This window comes from Gadus morhua, chromosome 9 (genome assembly GCF_902167405.1).
Source record: "Gadus morhua chromosome 9, gadMor3.0, whole genome shotgun sequence".
NCBI lineage: Eukaryota > Metazoa > Chordata > Actinopteri > Gadiformes > Gadidae > Gadus > Gadus morhua.
The window spans coordinates 1993957-2020497 of NC_044056.1; the positions used below are offsets into that span (position 1 = coordinate 1993957).

General features: G+C 47.0%; 1 protein-coding gene across 1 annotated transcript; it reads left to right on the forward strand.

The window, feature by feature from the left end:
- The first annotated feature begins 497 nt into the window (after positions 1–497).
- On the forward strand, positions 498–26072 carry ush1c (Usher syndrome 1C). The gene is made up of 20 exons (XM_030367102.1): positions 498–647; positions 2747–2814; positions 4154–4297; positions 5493–5631; positions 6846–6954; positions 7099–7123; positions 7224–7281; positions 7738–7926; positions 9267–9326; positions 10154–10210; positions 11535–11677; positions 13022–13087; positions 13823–13965; positions 14446–14501; positions 21160–21201; positions 21831–21884; positions 22587–22686; positions 23748–23857; positions 24054–24109; positions 25645–26072. Exons 1-20 carry the CDS (start codon positions 612–614, stop codon positions 25655–25657), a joined length of 1668 nt encoding a protein of 555 aa, XP_030222962.1. The 5' UTR covers positions 498–611; the 3' UTR covers positions 25658–26072.
- Positions 26073–26541: the final 469 nt, after the last annotated feature.

A 26541-nucleotide genomic window follows, 5' to 3' on the forward strand; every position in this document is an offset into this window, starting at 1 on the left:
GTCTGAAAATAAACAGATTGTACTTTCACTGTGACAATGATGGCACGCTTTTGCATTCCAAATCTGCTATTTATTTTTATTTTTATTGAACTCTTAGAGCTTTCTGGTACATTTAATTTAATATGGGAAATTTCTGAGAGGAAGAGACCAGAGAGGTTCTCTTCGTCACTATCGCACCATCCTGTGACTGTCTGTTACTGCAGGTAGTGTATAGTCCGTGAAAGCTGAGAGGGGATCATGAATTGAAGCGTTATGCCGGTCTACCGTCACGTCATTTCCGGGCTCACCTGAGCTGCCCGAGCGAGAATAATAGGAACATGACAAAAACAACAACAACGACGACAAGTAGAATAATTATGGAATTTTGAATAAACATTTTAATAATCAATTTCTAAAATATACAAGATGAAGGGGGGTTATCCCTCCTTCAGAACTCCCCCTCTCTTGCCTCTCGCTTTAACTTAGAGGTCCGCCCTCTCTCTGGCCAATAACGGTAATATGGAGCATCCCGTCCCAAGCGTTCCGTCGTGAGACGGGAACGCCTGGGAACGAGGTATATTCGTCGAGCGGTGACTGATATCATATCAGACGACAACTCCCTTTTCTCAATTATGGAGCGTAAAGTTGCCCGAGAATTTAGACACAAGGTAAGAAAAAGATGACTAATGTTCACCACCTCTCAGATAGTTTACGTTACAAATAATAATATTTTTTATAACCTGTCAGAAAAGCTTTTGCGGTTAAGTAGCGTTGCTCAATGTGTTGACGAATTAGCCTATTACTTCAAAATTGAAATAAGCTGTATTTCCTAGGGTAATTGTATCGTCATCTATGGTTTAGTTAGAAATACATTCACGGGTTTATCTAAGTTATTGAAGTGGAGTTGGGTTGCTTGTATTTGTTTTGCGCTATGCGCGTCATCCAATGAGTAAGTTATAACCTTAAACGCTATAGGCTACAGTAGGCTATAATTAATGTTTCGCAAGATATAAATGATGATTATCGGCGGGTTTAGCTTATAATCAATGCTCAACCCTTCACCCATGTAAATAAGACTCCCAGTACAACGACTAATGAACAAGATAGAAATACATCAATGTTGGAGCAAAAAAGTGGAACCATGGCCCACACAACTTAATACAAAACAAGGTAGCCTAGTGTTAAGGCCCATGCGAGGTGAAGGAGGCTCTGCTGCATGAAAACCACAACACTGGACAGTAACATGATCTGTTGTATGTAGGCCTGTCGCCATCTGTGTACTGCACAGGGAGGCTCCCATGTCTAAGCAGCAGCCTGCTTCAGAAGGACATTAGGCATTTTATAATTGGGAATTCATCACGGACAGGAAAAGATGGGGCAATGAACGGGGTCAGTTGAGCTGAAGTGATTGTACTATTCCTAATTGACGTTGGCTGCCCTGGTTGGTGCAGCTCCAGCGGAACCCGGCATTGTGTGTTCCTGGGCAATCCGTTTTTCTAATAGTATTAGGTTAAATATGCGTGCTAGAATACATTGACATTCCTTACTCGTTATTTTTTCAACAAACTAACTTTTATATTGATTGTTCATCCCTGGACTAACTTCTGACTTATAAATTAAATCCAAAGTAGACAAAAAAATATTGTTGCCATATGAAATATAAGAATGGTTTTGTCGTAGGACTGGTATCTGTTGCCTTGTCAGTTTATGGTGTCAAAGTCTGCGTCTCGTTGCTGGCCTGACCTTCAGACTCTTATGGCTCATCGGAAACATTTATGACATCCATAAAGCATAGGAAAAAACCCTAAAATTGCCTCCCTTTATTACCATCAAGAAGCAGGCCTGCAATGCTCTTGTGATACTTCCTTTTCCGAAGGCTGACTCGTTTCAATCCTCAATAGCCCTTCCTTTACACACCTTTGCAGTCATGCTACTCTCAAGTGTTTGGGAGCGTATCGATTTAAGGTCCTTTTATCAGCTCCAAACCAAAACAAATGAATGTTCAGTGGCGGGTAGCCTACCTGGGAGATGTAAGGCGACACCAGTGACCATGCTAACACAGGCCAGCCACTGGTACGCCCCCGTTCCCCTCTCCTTAGTCTGCTGGGCCGTCCCTGACCCCTCTTTAGGCTAATGAGCTCCATCACCGTAGCAGGACCAACTCACTCCAGAACTGAGGGCAGTACAGCATCAGCGCCAAGACTTTTAATAACCGGCTGGGATATTTGGACACGAGGCATATTCGATACGCAGCTTTGGACCGCTTTTACCTTTCACCCTTCCCTGACCTAAAGGAGACAAATGTGCTACATCATCGATTGGCCCAAACGCTTCCTTAAAATCATTCTGCAGCATTTCAGCCGAAATCAGGTTTGTTTGACTAGAGGTACAGGAGTGTGCACGCCCTACGCTTACGCACACACACACACACACACACACACACACACACACACACACACACACACACACACACACACACACACACACACACCCACCATATGCACACGCACTCACAAATACACACACACACATTTACCCCCCACACACACACACATTTAAGTGGTGTGTGTAGACACAGCAGAGGTTTGTGTTTAAGAAATATCTTCTCCGTTCTCTCTGCTGTCTGCTTATAGTTCTGCCTTTTTACAATGTATGAAATTACATCATGCGTGTATCAAGTGATTATTGTATTTGTGTGTGTGTGTGTGTGTGTGTGTGTGTGTGTGTTTGTCTGTGTGTCTGTGTGTGTGTGTGCTTGTGTGTGTAGGTAGAGCTGCTGATCGAGAATGAAGCAGAGAAGGACTACCTTTACGATGTCCTCCGTATGTATCACCAGTGAGTACCGTGTGTGTGTGTGTGTGTGTGTGTGTGTGTGTGTGTGTGTGTGTGTGTGCGTGTGCGTGTGCGCATGCGTGTGTGTGTGCGAACCCCAGCATGGACGTTCACTGGCATTCCTACTCTCAAATTTCAAATTCAATAATTTCAATTTAATCACTTGCAGCAGCAAATACGTTTTGTCATCTGTGTTAGGCCCTTTTTTTTTTGTAACTAATTAAAAGCCATTAATTACCTTGTTCCAATGCAAAAAATAATGCATTAGAAAGTGTGTTGACTCACTTGAATGGGCCAAATTGATTCCTGCTGACGTGACAGTGAGCTGCCATTGATCTCAAAGGAGTAGTGTCTTGGGTGGGACACCTATGAACTCTGGGGTGACCACATTTTCCAGTTATCATTGTGGAAAGCCATTGCTCTGTGACTGTCTTGCTTAAGCCTCTGATCAGTTTCCACCGGCCTTTATCAGGCCTGGGCAGTTCTTCACAAAAGCCCTCTTTGCTTCTCCCCCACGGGGACTGAAATGTCACCTGTTAATTATTTAAAAGGCAGACCAGGTGGTCAGATTTGATGCTGTAGCTGTACCTGCCATTTTACCTGGCGTGCACCAGAAGTCAGCCTATTGTATTGTCTTTTGTGCATATTCACGAACAGAATCAAATATTTATAATATTGGAAATGATATTGCCGGTCATGCCTTAATCATTATGATTTTCCTTGCTGGCATTACTGTATAAATAGCTAACTAGTGTTTCCCCCAGTGCTTTATAGTGAAGGCGGCCACCTTAACAACACACACCTGCCACCTTAACTGGCATAAGCTGTCCCCCCCGAAAAAGAAATAGGCATAGGGTGAAAATGATGTGATGAAATGATAGGAATATGTATGACAGTAATGCCAACATGTCATCAGTAGCATTGCATTCAAAGCAGCAGGAAAGCTTAAAACAATCCTGTTGCAAAGGACTCTTTATAGGCAATGTCAATCAGAAGTTGCTAGTTGGATTCCTGGCTCCGCCTGGCCGAACGATGCAGTGCTTCTGTGCAAGGCAGCCTACCCTGACTGCTTTCAAATGGCTAATCCATCAACAGTTGATGTTACGCACACCCAAGCTCTGGATCTGACAGGGAAATTAAAACCTTAAACCATCAAATCATGACTAAGCCGCTGAATCGCTACAGAATTGATGACGCTATTGTTCCTTCTAGAGTCTAGATGGTAGTTTGAGTTAGACTTCAGTGCACCGACATCAGACCTTTACAGCCTAGAGCTCCATTCTTGGTTATCGGGGGAAAAGAGGCCTCATGTAACAGGCGTCTACCTCCGGTAACCTCTCAGGTCGATGGATCTGCCCGTGCTGGTGGGGGACCTGAAGCTGGTGATCAATGAGCCAAAGCGGCTGCCTTTGTTCGACTCCATCCGGCCCCTCATCCCCCTCAAACACCAGGTCGAGTACGACATGCTGACGCCCAAGAAGTCCCGGTCAGTACCTTCACTGCCCCGCCTCAAAGGTTGTATCAGCGATGCTAGGCCGAAACATAAATGATCCCATTCATCTGATCGTTCCTCACAATCTGCTAGCTGCCCGCCCCATAAGCAGACCGTCAAAAAATTGCTTCTCTAGGCGGCCTGCGCTCCGAGATCGTACCCAAAAACAAATAGTACTACCAACCACTCAAAACCAAAATAAGTAGTATTCCAACCAATCACCGACCAGGGGTGGGTGTGGTGGGGTTTTGCGCTGCGTTCATGATAGTTTTTACTGGATGCACGAAACACGGAGGCAAGGGGCGAGCGGGCTCTGTTTGTCTGGGATCTCGCTTCAACGCCGACAGAAGAGACGTCACCCAGCGTCGCTGATACGACCTTTAAGTCTGCAATTTTGCTTTACCACATGGGACATGATGCAATATATCTAACAATGTTGAACAATATAAAACCACACTTTTTTAATTTAAATTGGTGTCCTCATTTTATTCCCTGTCATTTACAATTATTATTTATAATAACACAATTTCCAGTGTAGTAGTGTGAAATACGATACTGTTTGGTCGTCAAAGGTTCCCAATCCAGTACTGCAATATGATATTTCACAATATTGCAGCATATTGATAGCACAAATGATTGATGCATTGTTTACTCCCAAAAGGGATTTTGTTGAAACCTAACCTCCCTTTTTAGACAAATATTTGTATTGTCCTTTTTCAATTACAATACAAAAGACCCAACACAAAACAAGACGAGGCACATTAAAAAATACAAAAAGGCACTTGAAGAGGTTTCAAATATGCAGATAATAGTGATGCATTCTGCTGGTTTGGTATCTGACTATTTTTCATCACGGCTTAAAAGGAAAAGAAAGGAGTAACGCTATGGAATAACATATACGTACATGTACAGATGAGCACAGATTGTATTGTACCCCTCATATACAATGCTCCAATATTATGTAATGTGTTCTTATTGAGAGAAGTAAAAACAAAACAGTAGATTAGAGAGCTGTAAAGAAATCCCCCCCCTCCAGGAATTCAGTAAATGAGCCCCAAAGTTTTACCAAAGTGTTATACTTCCCCTTAACAACAATTGTAAGTTTCTCTAGAGACGCCCTACCTGTGAACATCTGGATCCCATGCGCTGCGTCCCCCCTCAACATGTCTCTGTGTGTCACCGGGAGCAGGAAGCTGAAGGAGGTGCGTCTGAACCGGACCCATCCCGACGGCCTGGGACTGAGCGTCAGAGGAGGCCTGGAGTTCGGGAGCGGACTCTTCATATCCCAGATCGTCAAGGACGGCCAGGCCGGGAATGTGGGTCTTCAGGTCTGTAGTCCGCAGCAACCCGTCATGGAAAACCTCAGATGTTGTGTAATAAACATGGTTTTCTCTTAGTCAATCAATTAGTATTGATATTAAGATGCCACATTTTACATATTGGAAAGTTAAATTTGACATATGATTGTAGCATATTAACCTTTTGGTGAAGTCAGGGACTACAGAAACCATTCAAATGATCTCCTAAGATGAACTTTTTCAATTAATGACTTGATTATAGCATGGACGTTGTCTCAGTTTAGTGCCATTAAGGAGGTTGTTGAAGCTGAAATGTGTTGTGGGGTAATAACTGGGAAACATTGAAAATACATAACAAGATATTGTTTGAGTGCATCGATATGCATTATTGGTTATTAAAATGTAATCTAAACATACCTGAAGCATGGCTAAATAAACAATCCTGACAACAGTACAGTTTATACATAACGCCCCTGGTGAAAGAATGCTGCCCTATACATCAAATCATAATTTATATGATATAATATGGATAAAAAAACATAATCTACCCCAACGGCCAAATACAATTTCCATTAGCAATGATAGTGAGATCTAGCTGTGGCCAGACTGACAACAATACCACTAACGTCCACTAGATGGGGCAAGTGATCTGTGACATAAACTAATGTTGGTGCTTCTGTGAGGCTTATACTACCTCTATAATGACTTTCAAGGTCAGACAAACTAGTTACTAAGACTGTGAACTGCTAAACGCCCCCTGATTATGAACTGATTAACTGTAATTATGCACTTTAATGTCTAGGACCACGACTGCTGAGCTGATTTGCATTTGCACTTTGACTTTATCAACTTACTTACAAGGAACCAACTGCTGCGCTTGTACTCCATTAATACGCTGCTAAGCTTCTTTAAATATCTTCTTTTAAGATGTATTTTTGTATCTTAGTATGTCTTTATTTATATTAATAGTTTATTTTAAGTCAAACAAATTCAGGGTTTTAGGTAGCACATTGAGACCTGAGTACTATTTCGTTTTTCATGTAAATGTTAAATGACAATTAAAGCATCCTTGATCCTCCTTGATCCTTGATCCTACCAGCTTGACTAGGAAAGGTGTAACTGAAATATGTCATTAAGGTAGCATGGATTGTAGTAAGCTAGTAAGCTGTCTTGGCCGACTGTTTTGAGTGTACACATGAAAATATGTGTTTGAGTGACCGACTTCTTGGTGTGTTCTGTGTTAGATCGGGGATGAGATCGTTCGCATCAACGGGTACTCCATCTCCTCCTGTATCCACGAGGAGGTCATCAACCTGATTAAGACCAAGAAGACCGTGTCGCTCAAAGTCAGACGTAGGTCACCTACTCCATGCCGTTGCCTCTTCCGTAGCCAAAAGCTATCAACTACCAATGTGCTCATTTAGTCGGTAGGCAGCAGAACATTTCTTGAAATTCATTCAACTAAGTATCCTGACATGTTATTTTGTTTGTTTGCAGATGTGGGCATGATCCCGCTAAAGGGGTAATAAACATTTATCTCCATACGTAGCGTAAGGAAAATACATGTTTGACACAGCGGTCACCAGGAAACGTCTGTAACCTCTGGTTTCCCCACTGGGCAGGTCGTCAGCTGAGCCCCTTAAATGGCAGTTTGTGGACCAGTTTGTGTCTGAGTCAGGGGTGAGTCTGGGATCTCTGCCTGTAATCACACTGATTGCTGCATCCATATTAACTCAAGGGGCGTATCGGGAAGAGATGTGTGTCAGAATCCTGAGCAGAAACGAGGGAGTTGTCAACATGATGCACGCAGAAGTATCGCTGATTTTAGAATTTACATTTTTGATGTTTTTACCCCTGTTTTTTCCGGTGCATTTTCAAATAATAATAATAAGAAGAAGAAATGTATTAACTTAAACCGGTATTGACGATTATTTGGAGTAAAGCCTACATTATCATTATTATATTATATAATAATGATATTAGAATTACAATAATAATAATTATACATTGTGTTTTATATTATTAGTGTTACTATTATAGTTGTAATATGTTTTCTCTCTCTCTCTCTGTCTCTGTCTCTCTCTCTCTCTCTCTCTCTCTCTTCCCCCCCCCCCCCTCCCTCGGTGCCTCCACCAGGAGAAGAAGACCAGTGTGGCTGGCCTGGCCTCTATGGGCGGGCGGGAGATCAAGGAGAAGAAGGTGTTCTTCAACCTGGTGGGGACCATCGGGATGGGCATCAGCATCTCCAGTGGGCCCACCCAGAAGCCCGGCATCTACATCAGCAACGTCAAGGCCGGCTCCGTCTCCGCCGAAGTGGGACTAGAGGTAACTGCTGGTGACCGACCGACATATCAGCTGGCCGATATTTGCGTTTTTTACGTGTATCTGCATCGGCCGATTTGTTTTGCTGATATTTTATTTTTTTATTTTATTTTTTTCCTGGCATGATTTACAGACAGTTCAATAAATGTTCCTTTTTTAAATTGAGACTTGAAACATTTGTTATCATCATTGTGTAATTTTTATGACGAAATTGAGGGAGCCAAAGCAGTATCGGCTCCAAATATCGGCTCAAGAAAATCTATATCAGTGTATCGGTCATCGGCTTGGGCAGATGAAAATAAATCGGTATCGGTCCCTAGTAACCACATTATCTTTGAGCTGATTCTTATTCCCATCGATTACATCATGAAACAAAGTCACCTTCTGTGAGGTTTTTCCACCTTGCAATTTAGTAACTACTATATTTAAGTATTGTTTATTTAGTAATTCAGAAAAACTCCTCTTAAAGATAAATTCCTTAAAGCATCGGTCTCGAGCCGTCCAGAGGCAGATTTAAGGGGGTGACAGCATCGCAGTAATCTGTCTCTGCTGGCTGAAACACAGCACAGCTCGGACCATGTTTATAGTCGTTCACACGCTGGAAGTCAGCTGTCAGGTTTTGACATAGTTTGGCCGGCGAGTCATCTTGAAGGATGCGGGGCTTACCCTTAATGGATTTTAAGACATTAATACGAGTCACTTCTCTGGGTAGCTGCTCTGGAGGGAACACTAATGTGCCGTTTGGCGCAGTGTTGTTCTCAGCTGTCTCTGAACGGTCAGCGTCATTTATACATAACGCCATCAGTCATCAGTCATCAGCCTCAGAGAGGGGTCAGGTTATCAGGCCGGCCTCCCGCTTGCATTGGCTATGGCCAGAGATGGCACATTCCTGGTAATATGTGTATTATGTGCAAGCTTACCCGGCAATTTAGCTATTTTCTGATTCTGAAGCGTATAATTATATGTATTGAAGTGTTTAATGATATAAGTACATTTTAGATTGAAAGGAAATTTATGTGAATAAACAAACATCTTATCCACTCAATGGCTATATGGGGTTTACGATGGCATCCAGTCAACACGGTTTGGCATTTACGATCTCGTCCATTAAACAGCTTTTGGTGTTTACGTTTTTATGCCTTCAACGGCGTTTGGTGTTTATGATGTCATCCAGTCAACGGCGATTGGTGTTTGAAAACGTATTGAATTAATAGGGTTTGGTGCTTTCAAACGTAATTATTCATCGGGGTTTGGCGTTTACGATCTTATCCATTCAAAGGGGTTTGGCGTTTACGAGCTGTAGAATATTGATGTGTGGTGTCTATCATCCCCTCTCCCTGTAGATGGGGGACCAGATTGTGGAGGTGAACAGTGTGGATTTCACAAATCTGGACCACAAAGAGGTGAGAGCTTTTCAACTAGTCGTGCCAACTAAAGCAATAATTAGGAAATAAATTAGGGGGCTCCAAAAATGAACCAGGGACTAGTGAAGTAAATCTAGAGGAGGATTCAGATCATTTACCTAAAGAACTACCTTTATAAATATTTAGCTTGCATTAATTTCCAAGGTTGACGGTCAAATATTACACTTAAGCCTGGCTGTACTTGATAACTCTGTGTGACACAGATAGCTGTTAATTCAATACTTTCTCCAATGGGGGGTAGAATTTCCAGAATTGAAAACCATTTGGTTTTCAAGTTTTTCAAAGCACCAGATGTGAATCCAGATTAATGGAGGTAATGGGAGTAATAGCATCAATGAGTGTCACGGCTGCACCAGATGTAATGGATGTAATAGATGTAATGAGACGAAAGGATGTTACTGATGTATTGGTGTGTGTCTGCGTGTGTTACTGATGTATTGGTGTGTGTCTGCGTGTGTTACTGATGTATTGGTGTGTGTCTGCGTGTGTTACTGATGTATTGGTGTGTGTCTGCGTGTGTACCTGATGTATTGGTGTGTGTCTGCGTGTGTTACTGATGTATTGGTGTGTGTCTGCGTGTGTTACTGATGTATTGGTGTGTGTCTGCGTGTGTTACTGATGCATTGGTGTGTGTCTGCGTGTGTTACTGATGTATTGGTGTGTGTCTGCGTGTGTTACTGATGCATTGGTGTGTGTCTGCGTGTGTTACTGATGCATTGGTGTGTGTCTGCGTGTGTTACTGATGTATTGGTGTGTGTCTGCGTGTGTTACTGATGCATTGGTGTGTGTCTGCTGATGTTCTGCAGGCTGTGAAGGTCTTGAAGAGCAGCAGGAGTCTGACCATCACTGTGCTGACAGGGGCGGTAAGCTCCACGACCATCTGCTGATCACCCTGATGCTGCACCTCATTACACTGATTATTATTCATACATTATTAAGAATGTTCTCATACTCTGCTGAAATGTGGAGACTTCCAAGTAAACAATCCAAAACGGTTACCCTTACTATGGGGTGATTATCGGGTTGATTAATGGGCAGAGCCACATTGTAGACAGGGAGAAGATCAACCTTGAAGGGGTTAAAACCTTAAAACAACGTCAGGCACATCGGATTGATATTCCCCCGGTGAACAGATGAATGTGGCTGAATCCTGGCTGTCCGTCTGAAAGGAACGTGAACCTTTTTCTCTACTGCCCACTGACATTTGTCTCGCCGGGGGGGGAGGGGGGGGGGGGGGGGGGGGCTGATCGGCGTCTCTCCCAATTTTAATGTCGACAAGTTATTCTCTCAGTGAATCTGACCACGGACTTCCGGCTAATCGCTAATGATGCGTGACATGTGTGCAATGAGGAGTAAACAGCCCTAATGAACACGCCTGCATACAAATCAACCCTGCTAAGTCTTTTTTTATTACTGAGTGACAACCCTGTAATGCATACAGTTGGAGGGAAGCGTACAATAAGCCTGTGAAAGGTATCCATTTCATTGTTATTGCAGGGTCAGTATCTACCTGTCTCAGCAGTAATACAGAGTGGTACTACATGGGTGAGGGAGAGATTATGGGATCTCTCTCTTTCTCTCTCTCTATTAAACTCGTTCCCGTCTACATCCCGTCTGCTTTCTGTCTACCATGAGTCTAGCCTGGCTCCCCCTCCTACGTACTGCCGCTCAATTTTCCTTCAGTACTACGTCTGGGTTTGTGGTATATTCACGGGTTTTATATACACGTTGAGGTCGTGCGCTAGTTTGAGTGGGAGTCAAACGTTAGCGATTGGTTATGGCAGATCCTGAGTGGCACCGGGCCGATCCAATAGTTTTAAACTTCAACAGACACCCGCCTTCAAGTGAGTTGACGTTTGTCAATGGAGAGTGGCCAGACTCTCTGTGAGCAAATAGAATGAAGTACGAGAGTCTGGTAGGACCAGGCTAGTCTGGGTCTAGTCCTGATCTACTTCCTGCCTGATCCCTGCCTGCTAGCTGTGGTCTACTTCCTGTGGTCCACTTCCTGTGGTCCACTTCCTGTGGTCTACGTCCTGTGGTCCACTTCCTGTGGTCCACTTCCTGTGGTCCACCTCCTGTGGTCCACTTCCTGTGGTCCACTTCCTGTGGTCTACTTCCTGTGGTCCACTTCCTGCGGTCCACTTCCTGCCTAATCCCTGCCTGCTTCCTGCGGCCCACTTCCTGCAGGGGCGGGAGCTGTTCATGTCGGACGAGGAGCGGCTGGCGGCGGAGGCGCGCCGGGAGCTCGACCGCCAGGAGCTCATGCAGCAGAAGAGGGTTGCCATGGAGACCAACAAGATCGTCAAAGAGCAGCAGGAGAAGGAACGACAGTGAGTCAACGGCCTCCGTTCCTCCCTGGTCAAGCGCCTTGGACTTGGTTTAGACCCGGCGCTGAGGCCCTGTCCACGCGGGCGGGAGTGATATCTCCCCCTCCGTTCTCCTATGATGCGTTTCGGGAATATCTCCCTAAAGACCGTCGAGCCGTAGAAACGCTGTAGTACATATTCAGGACCACTGTGTGGCGCTGGTTCTCCACAAAAAAAAGTGGAGCGCATTGAGCAGAAATACTTTTTAATGTACATTTAGTAATTCAATTTAACAAGGGGCTTTATTTAAAGCTACAAAATAATAAAAAATATATATATATCCGGCGTCCTCACGAATCCGAACACGAAAACTCATAGTTCCGTTTTTTTCTTACCCACCTTGGGACCTGGTTTCAGAAAATAATGTTTTCGGGCACCTCTGGTCGGTCAGCTCAAATGCACAAGAGGTATGCGTTTACACCCCAAAATAGTATGGGCGGCATGTGGCTCAGGAGGTAGACCGGGTTGGTTGGTAACCGCAAGGTTGCTAGTTCGATCCCCGACAATATTGTAAAGCGCTTTGGGTGGTCACTGGTTACAAAATTAAAAAAACGCTATTTATGCAGTTCATTTACCATTTACCATGAAAAAAATCAAAAAGGAAAGGTAACTCAGTAAAGGGCTTTATTTGTTCACGACGATTCTGTTTCACTGGCCCATGCATCCACATTCTTCCTGTGAAAAGCAAATCAGGGCTGTTGTCTGAGAGAAGACAGCAGTGCTCTCTGCTAGTGCTGTGGAAAGTCCCAGGCTGCAACCTCCACCCAGTTTATTGGGCTCTCCGGACGTCATCGGTCCTATCCGGAGATCTCATTTCCGGACTAATGACATCAATGGTTCAACTATTCTTTGAATCTTTCCCTGAACCTTGGCTAAGGTTCACTTCTCACCAAATAGGATGTCAATGATTTCCGAATCTCAGCCTATTCACACAGGTGAAAGGGGAGGAAATAGCTTACAGTCGAAAATGTAATGAAAAAGTACACATAACTATAATAAAATATATAATATATAATGCAATATATATAGGTAATGTCAAAGTATTGTATAAAAAAATGTCAACCTCTCCCATAGGGAATCACAGCATGTTTGGTTGCGTCTGCACATTGCATTTCTTAATAAATCATCTCTTAGTATCTATCGCTGGTTCATGGGTCTTGCTGCCCCCCCTCCAACCTAAGCCCTCTTTGATATTCATGACCTATTCTGCAGATGCATGTGTTTTATGCGGGGCCATGACAGGTCAGTGAATCTAGTGCTCCTTGTGTCCATGTTGTTAACTGGTGTCCTGGCTGTCCTATTTAACAGGAGGAAGATGGAGATTGCTCAGAAGGCTGCAGAGGAAGAGGAGCGCTATCAGAAGGAGATGGATAAGTGTGTACACCATTCATCTTGTGATTATTCGAGGCCTTGCTGATTAGCTTCGTAGATGCACGCATCGACAGGGCAAATATATTTGACGCAGAGCCGGGCGAGTTTATAGAAAATGGGTTTTCATTTGATGTTCCTCAATTTCAAGGACCCCCCCGCTGTCTTGTTTCAACTGCTCTCTCCATCCTTCCCTCTCTCTTCCTCTCGCTCTCTCTCCCTCTCTCTCCCTCTCTCTCTTTCCCCCTCTCTCTCCCCCTCTCCTTCCCCCCCTCTCCCCCTCTCTCACACCCTCCCCCCCTCTCTCTCCCCCTCTCTCTCCCCCTGTCTCTTGCTCTCTCTCGCTATCTCTCCCCCTCTCTCTCCACCTCTCTCGCTCTCTCTCCCTCTCTCTATCTCTCACACCCTCCCTCCCACCCTCTGTCTCTCCCCCCCTCTCTCTCTCCCTCTCCCCCTCTCTCATATCCTCCCCCCCTCTCCCTCTCTCTCTCTCTCTCTCTCTCTCTCTCTCTCCCCCTCTCTCTCTCTCCCTCCTCTCTCTCTCTCTCTCTCTCTCTCCCTCTCTCCTCTCTCTCCCCTCTCTCTCTCTCTCCCCTCTCTCTCTCTCTCTCTCTCTCTCTCTCTCTCTCCCCCTCTCTCTCTCTCCCCCTCTCTCTCTCCCCCTCTCTCTCTCTCTCTCTCTCTCTCCCCCTCTCTCTCTCTCTCCCCTCCCCCCCCCCCTCTCTATCTCATAACCTTCAGGATTGAGGCAGCAGAGAAGAAGCACACCCAGGACTGGGAGGAGGACTGGGGGGCCAAGGAGAGGTCCCAGAGCCCGAAGAAGGGCCGGAAGAGCCCCTCCCCCGACAGGAAGGGCTCTCCCTCCCCCAAGGCTAAGAGCTCACGTAAGAACCCCCCGCCACGCCGCCACGCCCCGCCACGCCCCGTCACGCCCCGTCCGTCCGTCCGTCTCCCCGGGTGCTGTGTGGCGTGGTTGTGCGTTGCAGTTGTGTCCACTGCGTTCCTCTTTACTTCCCCCTGCATTCAGTCGCAGCAACAGTCAACTGTTAGGATTAACAACACAACAACGCACAGCGAAGGGTAGACATAAAGTACGTGACGCGTCGCCTCGTCAGAAACTAACGGTATAAAGGGATAGAAATCCACACACTTATTTTTCATATCACGCTGTTGTCGTTGTCCGTCCCTCTCTCATATATCGCACATCTGGACTGTGGTAAAGTCCTTTGAAGTGTCGCTAAATGCATAGTGGCATAGTGACCTATATCCTTGTGTGACTTTGTTCTTTCCCTCTGTCCTTTGCATGACCGTCTCTTTTCCTCCGTGGTGTGCGGTGCTCCTCCATTTCTGTGTTGACCTTGAAGCCGATGGAGAAGATGAAGATGAAGAGGAGGAGGAGAAGGAGGAGGAGGAGGAAGAAGTGAGTCCAGAGCATGGGAACTACAGCCCTCCTTCCTCCATCGTCTTGGATGTTGATTTAAAGTGGTTCATCACAAACACACCTGCAGCCCCGAACCCGCCGGTCGGCCCGTAGACTACCTCCTGGTCTCAGTATCATTGTGCTGTTCAAATGGTTTAGGTTTGATCAGTCTAGATGTCCTTTGACAACCTTAATGCACGGAAGGATTCCTGTGTTGGTACAGCCGCAGTGCTGCTCTTCATTTTATTATCAGTCCCTGTATGTTCCCATTAGCTGCGGAAAACACTCTGCAGGCTCTGCAGACTCTCAAGATGTATGTACACGATGCCATCGTGTACTAGAGATCCTGTGGGATTGTCCATGAGGATGTGCAGGAGTCTGTTAACAAAAGGTTCTGTGTGAACATCATGGTTCTGCGCTGTCTTGTCCCCTAAACAGAGCTGTCACTGGTCTCTCTCAGGTTGGCCTGAAAGAGGAAACAGATCAAATCCTCCCAGTTGTTTAGCTCTTCCGCTGTGTGCTGCTTTGTGATGATGAATGCTTTGTCACCCGCTCCCACCGTGGACAAAACGCAGCGCTGCAGAACTGTGTCTGTATGGCAGTACGTCGTGTATGCATGAACACATCGCCATCGTTATAACAAATTCACCTTTTTCCCTTCTTCAGCGTTTGGCTGGTTTTACCGCTATGAGGGGAAGCTGCCCACGTTACGCAAGGTATTTTGCATTGTGTGTGCGGTGTGGTTTTGGGGAATAGTGGAGCTCGGGTCTGTACTCGGGACCTCATTCCTTTTGCTGTGGTTCATAGATCGTAATTCACGTCCAACGAAAGCGATAGCTGGTTTGTGGGACGTGATATGTCGGGAGGGGGGGTGCAGTGAGCTGCATGTTCCGGTGTGTGATGTGCCGTGCTTGGAGGGAGGCTTGTCTCGGGGTTTGACATGATAACTGCCCGACCCCCCCCCCCCCCCCCCCCCCCCACGACGGCGCCTCCAGAAAGGAGAGAAGAAGAAGAAAAAGAAGAAGACGTCCAACGCGGACACCCTGCAGGAGCACAGGATGAACAAGAAGGAGATGGAGTTTGAGCTGAAGCTGGCCAAGGAGAAGGAAGGGATGCACGAGCGCGAGAAGCAGCTGAAGATAAACAGGCTGGTTCAAGAGGTAGAGAGAGAGAGAGAGAGAGAGAGAGAGAGAGAGAGAGAGAGAGAGAGAGAGAGAGAGAGAGAGAGAGGAGAGAGAGAGAGAGAGAGAGAGAGAGGGAGGGAGGGAGGGAGGGAGGGAGGGAGGGAGGGAGGGAGGGAGGGAGGGAGGGAGGGAGGGAGGAGGGAGGGAGGGAGGGAGGGAGAGAGAGAGAGAGAGAGAGAGAGAGAGAGAGAGAGAGAGAGAGAGAGAGAGAGAGAGAGAGAGAGAGAGAGAGAGAGAGAGAGAGAGAGAGAGAGAGAGAGAGAGAGAGAGATGGCACTGAAAGGATAGCGTGAAATCTGTTATTTCGTTTTTGATTGGTTGTCAAATTGTCGTTAACCATGGTGACCTTTTGACGGTGTATCGCCGTGGCAATCTCTGAGCCATGCTTGTCATTTTTCTCCTTCGCATAAATCCGTCGTGGCTTTGAATCGACCTTTGAAAGAAGATGAGTTATGTCAGTTATGACAGCTTTGTAAAGACGATCGAAGTGTTGAGCGAGCGAGGTCTGACGGTGTGTTTGGTGAGCGAGCGAGGCTGACACGGTGTTGGTTGAGCGAGCGCCTCCCAGGGATGTGATTGGCTGACGGTCCCTGGCTGCTGCTGCCGCTGGGTGGCAGGTTTCAGAGACGGAGCGGGAGGACCTGGAGGAGTCGGCCAAGGTCCAGCACTGGGTGGAACGCCTCTGTCAGACCAGGCTGGAGCAGATCTCCTGTGTGGAGAACGAGTCCCCTGAGGTAGAGAGAGAGAGAGAGAGATTGAGAGAGAGAGAGATAGAGAGAGAGACGGAGAGAGAGACGGAGAGAGAGAGACGGAGAGAGAGAGAGAGAGAGAGAGAGAGAGAGAGAGAGACGGAGAGAGAGAGAGAGAGAGAGATGGAGAGAGAGTGTGAGAGAGAGAGAGACGGAGAGAGAGACGGAGAGAGAGAGACGGAGAGAGAGAGAGACGGAGAGAGAGAGAGAGAGAGAGAGAGAGAGAGAGAGAGAGAGAGAGAGAGAGAGAGAGAGAGAGAGAGAGACGGAGAGAGAGAGAGACGGATAGAGAGAGACGGAGAGAGAGAGAGAGAGAGAGAGAGAGACGGAGAGAGAGAGAGAGAGAGAGAGACGGAGAGAGAGAGACGGAGAGAGAGAGAGACGGAGAGAGAGAGAGACGGAGAGAGAGAGAGAGAGAGGAGAGAGAGAGAGAGAGAGAGGAGAGAGAGAGAGAGAGAGAGAGAGACGGAGAGAGAGACGGAGAGAGAGAGAGAGAGAGAGAGAGAGAGAGAGAGAGAGAGAGAGATGTCTTAACAGTGGGGGTCTGGTAGTGGTTATAACGGGGGTGTCGGTTTGTCAGATGTCCCCCCCCCGCTCGCCGCCCGCCGACCCCAGGGTGCGGCGTTTCCCCGGGGGGCTCCAGCTGGCCACCACCGACCTGGACGACATCAACCTGGACGAGGTGGACCCCAGCCTGAGGGGGCCCCTGAAGAGGCTGGCCCCCACCCAGCCCGGGAGCACCCTGCCCCCCCCCGCCCCTGCCCCTGCCCCCCCCGGCCACCCAGCTCCACCCCACCGCCCACGGCGGCCTCTACTCCCCCCCCCTGCCCGCCTTCACCCCCCAGCGCCCCGCCCCCCTCCCCCCCACCGCCCTCCTCCACCCTGCCCTCCAGGGGCCGCCCGGGTGGGGGCGGGGGGGGGGCCCGCCGGGGCCCGGTGCGCCCCACCCAGCGGGCCCTGACCCCCGTCCGCTACATGCCCCCCCCCCTCTCAGTCCTCCTGGCCCCCCTCCTCCCCGCAGCCCGCTCCCCGGCCGTCCCCCACCCCCCCCCCCACCTCCTCCCCCGCCCCCCACCTCCTCCTCCCCCTCCTCCCCCCCCCGCCTCCCCCTCCTCCCCAGCAGCGCCCGCGGTCCGGGGACAGGAGGGGGGCCGGGGAGGGCTACCTGCCCCCCCGCGGCCCGCAGGGCCGGTACCAGCCCCCCCCCACGGCCCCGCCGAGTACCGCAGCGAGTGGGAGACCGGGGGCTACATGCCCCGAGGGGGGCTCTACTCGGAGAGCGAGACGTCCTATCCCCCCAGTCCCAAGGTTGTCCTCCCCCCCTCCCCCCTCCTCCCCCCCTCCCTCCCTCCTCCCCCCTCCTGTCCCCTCCTCCCCTCCTGTCCCTCCCCCCCTCCTCCTCCCCCCCCCCCACCCTCCTCCTGTCCCCTCCTGTCCCTCCCGTCCCTCCCCCCCTCCTGTCTCTCCCGTCCCCTCCTCCCCCCCTCCCGTCCCCTCCCGTCCCCTCCTCCCCCCTCCCGTCACATCCTCCTCCCCCCCCTCCCCCCCTCCCGTCCCCTCCCCCCTCCTCCCCCCCTCCCGTCCCCCCCTCCCCTCCTCCCCCCCTCCCGTCCCCTGCATGAGGACCTCAGTCCTGCTGCTGGACCTGGGGGTGACCCTTTGCGGTGGAGTGTTGTCGTGGCGTGCTCTCGTGGCGTGCTCTCGTCGGTCTTGTCTCCGCGGTGGTCCTCATTGATACGTCTCCATTGAACCAATGAGGAGCGTGGCCTTGCTCTGATCCTCGAGGTTATCTTCCATCAAACCATTTGTTGGCGTAGTGTTTGAGGAACAGTGGTATTAACATACTGTTGCATTCAAATGATCTTGTAGCGGCGGCGGTAGGATGGCCTCAGGGACTTGGCGCCTGTGTGTGTGCAAGCTCTCTTGACATAAATGATGTCGCTCATTTTCTACATGAAGGGGATGAAACCCGCTGGTTCATCGATGGCCTTTAGCAGAGCGTGTGCATCCCAGCGTGAAGCATGTGCCCTGCGGGGAACGAGATGAACGACATGTGTGCAACTAAGCATGTTTGCATGTGGCCTGTGCTGTGCATTTAATTTTGTGCATGTAGTTAAAAAAAACGATACATCGGCAATATGCATGGGTTTTGCCTTTGTAATATATCAGGCCATTGTCGTGTGCGATTTAAACGGTTAATCCTCTCATGCTTTATTAACACTGAAAGGTGGGTTTCATTTCTCTGGGGTTCAGGTTATGAGAAACACATCCCATGCGAGTCAGTTTTCCACCTCGAGCATTCCCTTGGTAAGTGCGTGTGTGATACCTGAGCACCACCTCAGCCTGCTGAGAGGGTGGACCACTGCCAGTGTGGTGGGCTGAACACATCGGAACAGACCAGACTCCATGTTATATAGGGCAGCAGCATGTGTGGTCACCAAGCTGTTGAACGGATGACTTAGATTGTACTCGAACATCTCTTGCACGGCGTCAACCGGGATCAACAGAAGCTAGCACCCAGCCCGCCCAATCAGAGGCGTGCAATGGGCCACGTCATGTCCAAGCCCGTCATGCTGCCCCAGAGCCGCACGCAGACCCGCCCCGACCCACCACAGCTGCACGCCCTGCGGTCCGACGGCCTGGTGAGTGTGTCCGTGGAGCGGTCTGACCCCCGGCAGTCTACATTGGTTCTGCCTCGTTCCTATTGGGAGGTGGGCCGTTCTTATACAGCACCAAAGTCCTGCACTCGGACTTCCTGTCGGAGGATTTGTTTTTTCCATCCCTGAAACGATCGCTTCCTTTCTCGCTCTTTATTCTCCTCCTGCTTCATCTGCGGTTATTGGATCACGCCAGAAGGCTCGCTTATTACGTTTCGTTTTTTTATTATTATTATAATTGACATGACTTTATTACTCATTTAGCTTGGACTCATCCAAAGCAACTTACAGAAAAGCTTTCAAAAGCATACAATCAAAGACCACTCATAGCATTCGATTAAAATAGGAGTATTTATTAGAGGGCAAATAACATCTGACCTATTTAATAATATATAGGGTCAGATGTGTTTTAAAGATGGGGAGGGATTCTGCTGATGGACATGCTACATGTCAGCTCAATCTGAATTAAATGGTAAAATACTGACCGTAATAATGGGGAATGAGTGTGTGTAATGAGTTGACTTGACAGATCCTGTCTAAACGGCCATTACATCGGACCATCGGTTGACCTTTTATCGCCCTTCCCCATCATGGTCGTCTGCAGCGTGACCCATAACCTAACCCCACTGTGTATTAACGTCCACCGATGTGCTTCTGTGTTGTAGCCTCCAGAGATGCTCAAACGAATGGTTCCCTACAACTCGTCTTTCAAATCGAACACCAGAAGACAAGTAATCCATACGCATTAGCCCCTGTGTTCCACTTGCCCTGAACCACCCACCTGAGCGTGCTCTCTCCTGCCCCCGCTGAACCACCCACCTGAGCGTGCTCTCTCCTGCCCCCGCTGAATCACCCACCTGAGCGTGCTCTCTCCTGCCCCCGCTGAACCACCCACCTGAGCGTGCTCTCTCCTGCCCCCGCTGAACCACCCACCTGAGCGTGCTCTCTCCTGCCCCCGCTGAATCACCGCCCCGCTGGTGCTGGATGTTTTGGTGGACTTTCTTATTGGGAGCAGTGGTGCAGATAATAGCCTTCCATCGCCAGACCAATTCTTAACTGTGTATCAGGCCGGGACGTCTCAGTCGATTTTAGACATCCTAGGGGGGCCCACCGAAAATTATCCTGGATGCAGTTGCATAAAACAACCAGCAGCCAGAGCAACGAAACAGGCACACGTCAGTGGCTGCCATTTTGGTTGTTTATGAAAATGCAGCACTCAAATAGGGCGTTACGTACACTCATCGCATTAAACGCCCCACGTATTAACTGAATGGTGGGATCATCAAGCCAGAGCACATAAAACATGGGCATGCAGATTGGTCGTGTGACCTGGAGCTAAAGCTATAAGCTTTAATTGCTCAGGGTTATTAATTCATTTTGAATTGCTGGCGGTCCGTTTACATAGCGGTCTGTTAATGCAGTTAATTGAAACTAGACGGTTGATGGTAAAATCCATGACGGTGTTTGGACGGGCTTACTACAGGCCTGCTACAGCACGGGAATTCTTTATTTTTTTTGGCAGATCTTTTGATTTATTGAGCACTGTCAAATGTTGAGAATTCCAGAAAAAAAATATGACAAAATGCTTTTACGATAATTGGCCCTCCCTATCTTTGAATTACGTTAATCATGAGTCCGCCCAAGTCTGTATTAGTTTAGAGTTCTCTCTGGGCTGTCTGGTGGATGACTGATCACTGGAGCATGGGCAGGTTGTTTGTCATTTACGTTCAATCGGAGGACATAAGTATGACTCACTGCGCCCCGACGCAACTCTGGAGACAAATTGGGCTGTGAGGCTTTGGCAAGACGCGCGGGGGTCAGGCATTAATCCTCACGCGTGAGCGTGTGTGTGTGTGTGTGTCCGTACCTTCCCTCTATGTTGCTCTATGGTCGATAATCTTCCAGAACGGTTGTCAAAGGTCTTCTAGCTGTTCAACATCTACCACCTCTGAACTGATACTGATACCTGGCCCATTCACTTGTGTGACATCTTTTCATTTTGTGCTGTTGAAAATGTTTTTGATGTGTCGCTTTACTATTTGAATGTCTAACTTCTGTGTTCCTTTAGGGTTTTCAGAAATACGAAGATGAGTTTGATCCATACTCGATGGTAAAGTGCTCTTTATCTTGTCACTATAAGATGATTGTTTAGTAGCTGATTCATTTTATAAATCAGTGGTGGACCAGTACCACTAGACCAGTACCAGAAGACCAGTACCACCTCACATCTTTCCCTTGACCTCCAAACATTCACCATCACGTACATTGTTGACCAAATTCACAAATGTAATTCAAAGCCTTCAGAGATGGTATTCGCCAGCTAATGCTCGTAAAATTTTCCATGCCATTATTCTTATTATTCTTATTGTTGACTTTTGTCTTTATTCTACTCTTTAATATCCATTTGAAATGTCAAATATATTTATTTGTTGGGATTATGATTCTTTTAGAGTGGAATCATGTGAATTAAATGCTTAATATAATCAGGATTTAATTATCAATTTAATACAATCCATATATTTAAATGAAGCGATACAACAGAACTAAGTAAATAATAGAGTATAAGACATCTGGTTTATTAATGCCGATTGATTGGCTGAATTGAGACAAAACACACGTGACTCACCATGTGTATTGATTTTGATAAACAGCGGTTGCACCATTTTGTACAATTGAACAAACACAGAGTTGGTTGAATTTGTACAAATCTAACATCCTGTTGCTGTTCTTTCTGGATAGTTCTCTTCAGAGCAGATCGATGGTCGAGACGTCAGACTGCTCAGGATCAAAAAGGTAGAACCCAGCTGCTCTATTCACCACGCAGCATCCACGACAAAGTGTTCACTAAATAGCATTCACCATACTATGTACACCACGCAGTATCCACGACAAAGTGTTCACTAAACAGCATTCACCATACTATGTACACCACGCAGTATCCACGACAAAATGTTCACTAACCGGCATTCACCATACTATGTACACCACGCAGTATCCACGACAAAATGTTCACTAACCGGCATTCACCACGCAGTATCCACTGCAAAATGTTCACGAAATAGTTTTCACAATACTGTATACATCATGCAATATCCTCAACATAATGTTCACTACTCGGTATTCACCATTAAGGATGCACCATGCAATATCTCCAACATAACGTTCACTAAACAGTATCACCCTTATATGTAAACCATGCAATATCCACCGCATAAGATCAACCATACAACATCACAATCTTCCCCTCTACACGACCCAATAATCACCGGACAATAGCACAACAGTCACCTGACAATAGCACAACAGTCACCTGACAATAGCACAACAGTCACCTGACAATAGCACAACAGTCACCTGACAATAGCACAACAGTCACCTGACAATAGCACAACAGTCACCTGACAATAGCACAACAGTCACCTGACAGTGACAGGATGTTCACGATGAGCTGAGGGTGGGGCTCTGGTTGATGGTGTTTCTGTGTCGGCCCCTCAGGTGGGGAACCTGGACATAGCGCTGGAGGGTGGGGTGGACTCCCCTCTGGGGAAGCTGGCGGTGTCAGCCGTGTACGAGGGGGGCTCTGCGGACAAACACGGTCAGTGCACTCTCCTCCGCAGCCCAAAGCGCCCCGTCTTGTGTCAGGACGGGTCAGAATGTTTTAGAATGTTCCTGTCTGGACGACAGCCTGGAGTCCTGTTCAGAGCAGGCAGAGAGGTACAGGCGTGCTGCGTTCAAGCTCTGCCTGCTTTGCTCTGTTAAAGCAACAGGGTTGTACATATCAATTAAATGTTCCTTTGCCGAGGCAGTAAGTATGATATATATTAAACTACATGTAGGCAGGAAGTAGCGTATATACATCTAAACATAAATCTTCTACTTCTTTCCTCTGCAAAGAAAAATGTGACTCTTTCTATGGCTGTTGAAAAACAACGTTTTTTCGCTTTATTCTAACAACCAATACAAATTTGTTTGTTTGCGTGTATTTGTGTAATAATTAGATCTTCATTTATAATTGCGAGCAATATATGTGTAAGACTGCAAAATGTTTTATGTAAAAATATTGATGGAAATCAATTACTAAAGCAATATTAATTGTTGTTCCAGGGAATATGTTTCTTAATAATATACCCAGTCATTGTGCTATTTGTACAGGGTATTTGATTAATAGGGTGTGTGAACACTGTTGTTTTTTTGAGCATGTTCTTTCCCATTACAAAAACGTTTTGGCCCTCTGTTTATTGATATGAAGTAAGAATAATGAGTGTTTTGTAGAGAGACAGTATCTGTGTCTCTACAGCTGTAGTTATGCGTTCTGCTTGAAAACACAGCTAGATTGTAAACATGTAGAAGTGATTAATAAGGACTAAAACACTATAAGTGTTTTACCAATCTGTCACAAAATATGACAATTTCTGACTCTAGACGCTTCTTTTTTTTACTTAATCATGGAAGATGAATCTGGATTCATTAATCACCAGGAATGAAGTCAATGGTTTTTGCTCTGATTTGATCCCTTGGGTCCCGAACCTTTTGATTCAAAGCACCAAAAAGATATAGACAAAAGCACAGATGGGCACTGAGTGAGGTGTGTGTGTGTGTGTGTGTGTGTGTGTGTGTGTGTGTGTGTGTGTGCGTGTGCGTGTGTGTGTGTTCCAGGTGGCATCGTTCCAGGTGACGAGGTTATGGCGGTGAACGGGAAGATCCTGATCGACGCAACGCTAACGGAGGGTCAGAACTCCCTGGCCAGAGCCTGGAACAGTGGCGGGGTGAGCTGGCTCCTCAAGTCCTTGATCTCACATCGTAGACCCCGCTTAGTCCTCAACAGAAGACACACCCTCACTGCTTGATAGTTGTAGATTTTCTGGGGATTCTTGTTGGATCTCTAAAGAACATCACTGAAGATAGAAAGAAACCTTAACATAGTAGTGCATTCATAACTGTCTATTGTTCTTTATTCTTCAGGATTGGATTGACCTGGTGATCACAGTCTCCCCTCCAAAAGATTATGAAGATGAAGTGTAAGTTTGTTTCTCCTCAACCGGTGTTCAATGGATCATATACGACGATACCTCACAAACTGTTCAGCAAACCAGAGATGTGTAATTCATTGTTTCCGTGTGTAACATGTGAACTAGTTTGTGATAATGTAGTGCACAACGATGACTGTGTGTGAATGTGTGTGTTTGTTTACAATTGTGTGTGTGTTTGTGTGTGTGTGTGGGGAGGGGGGGTTCACGATTGTGTGCGTGTGTGTGTGTGTGTGTGTGTGTGTGTGAGAGATTGTGTTTGCGCCCACTTGATTGTGTGTGTGTGTGTTTAGCTCTAGAGCAGCATCAGTCAGTCCCTCTGTGAACAGAAAGGTGTTTGAAGGCAGTGCACCAGTGTACAGACAAGGCTACCTCCTCCAGCTTTAAATCTCCCAGCCACCCTGTTCACCATCGCCTTGGTAACCCTGTCAAACAGAAGCTCCACTCCCGTGCACCCCTGGGTGGGAGGGGGTGATGTGTGTTTGGTGCTGGGGAGTGCCCCCCCCCTCCCCAACCTGCTTGTCTTCTAAAACACATGTGACAGTCTCCCTGTCAATCAGAGAGAACAAACCTGATCTCTTTACCAAATGAGTTTGAAGGTCAAATTAATGTGGAATTATTTACCAGTTTTGGAACTAATTGTGAAATTGTTGAGTACTATATACAAACATACATGTTGATGACACAAGTCACTAATACTATATACAAACATACATGTGGCAGACATTAGGCACTACATTAAAACTATACACCAACGCAGATGTGGCTGACACTAGGCACTACATTAAAACTATACACCAACGCAGATGTGGCTGACACTAGGCACTACATTAAAACTATACACCAACGCAGATGTGGCTGACACTAGGCACTGCATTAAAACTATACACCAACGCAGATGTGGCTGACACTAGGCACTGCATTAAAACATCAACACACGTGTTGCAGCGCTGGCCCTGACTGTAAAGGTCAGGGCGGTTCCCCAGCGTAGAGCCGCCCCCCTCCTGCCAGCCTTCAGCCGCAGTTCTGATGGATGTTGCTCCCACAGGGACTGTTACATGTCGTGTTGTTAAGATCCAGAGCATTGACCGCGGCTGAGCTGCACTTAACTCCACTTAACTCCACCTTCCCCACTGGCGCAGCAGGGTGGACCACGGCTGCTCTCAGGGTCTGTGGGACTCCCAGGAAACCTTCATCAATTAATTAACAGCAGGCAAGCCGCTGCTTACCATTAGCTCGTTGCGCATTCCGTCCATTGCTCGGAGGGGCTTAACACTCGGCTCTAAACACTAATGCCGGGGGGGGGGTCCACCGCAGACCCTGAGTGCCTGAATCTGCATGATGTGTTGGTCTGGCGTGTGACACTGTGCAGGGAACAACAGCGAGCACGACTCTCAGAGCTTTTGTTCTCATGCATATTTTGACTTGATGAACAAAATGCATAGGCTGTGACACGTTGATGTTGTAGAAGCTGACCACATTGGTATCCTGTTTTGATTTAATTATTTTGTCACTATTTCTTCCAGAACATTCTTCTAATCACTCCATCGCCAGTCAGCCAAACAAAACAAGCATCTCTTCACTTCCTGGGAGTACTTTATATTGTCACCTCAGACTTGAACAACACTACAACGAATATTAATAAAACATGGAATGTGTGCAGATTTTTTTGTACATCTTGAGATCAATTAGTTGATTGTTATTTGTGGATTTTAATTTATAACTGACGTACTTGAATAATGAAGAGGGTTTATAGGCTACTGTAAGCCACGCCTTCTCCTAATTGAAGGCTCAACAGTCGAATCTTGTCCGGAAGTCCTGGAGCTTTTCAAAAGCACAGCAAAAGCAATAAGTAGTCACAGGAACTGTCCCGGTATCCAATAGCCTACTGTTCTTTTTCTCAACTCTGTGCATTTTATTCTGTCTATTAAAATAAACAAAGATGCCATTATCAGCCTACAGTGTGCTCTGATTTCCTTGCAGTTCCGTTGTGTGCGGTCTAGTCCCACAAATCAGACTTTGCATCAATACTTTGACTCTGATGATGACAGTTTACATTTAGTTTAGAACAATCATGTTAATGGAGGAGACCGGGATCTGTAAGCGCGGGGAACACAAACTCGCAGCAGCAGTAAACTAAAGTCTGAACAAAACAAAAGAATGTCGGTAAACGTGTAGACTCGTCAATATGGAAATACACTCATTCCAATCCCATTTTGAAGAGGCGTGTTTTTAGGCAGAGTCAGTCTTCTGCTCGAGCCAGGAAACAAGGCGTAACTTTGCCCGTTTGCATTCCTGGTTTTCGGACAGAGCAACGCTGCTGGATGCGACATCACGTTCCGTCTAAAACACTGTCATAATATATGTCCATAGGGGGCACCAGTGTCCCGTTTTCATTTAAACGGCCTTTTTTTAGGCCTTAT

Bases quoted from the DNA above. Each gene is read 5' to 3' on its own strand.
- ush1c (XM_030367102.1), top strand. From the start codon at position 612: ATGGAGCGTAAAGTTGCCCGAGAATTTAGACACAAG. The intron at 21,202-21,830 runs GTAAAGTGCTCT...CTTTCTGGATAG, and splicing joins AGTTTGATCCATACTCGATG to TTCTCTTCAGAGCAGATCGA. The intron at 22,687-23,747 runs GTCAGTGCACTC...TGTGTGTTCCAG, and splicing joins GGGCTCTGCGGACAAACACG to GTGGCATCGTTCCAGGTGAC.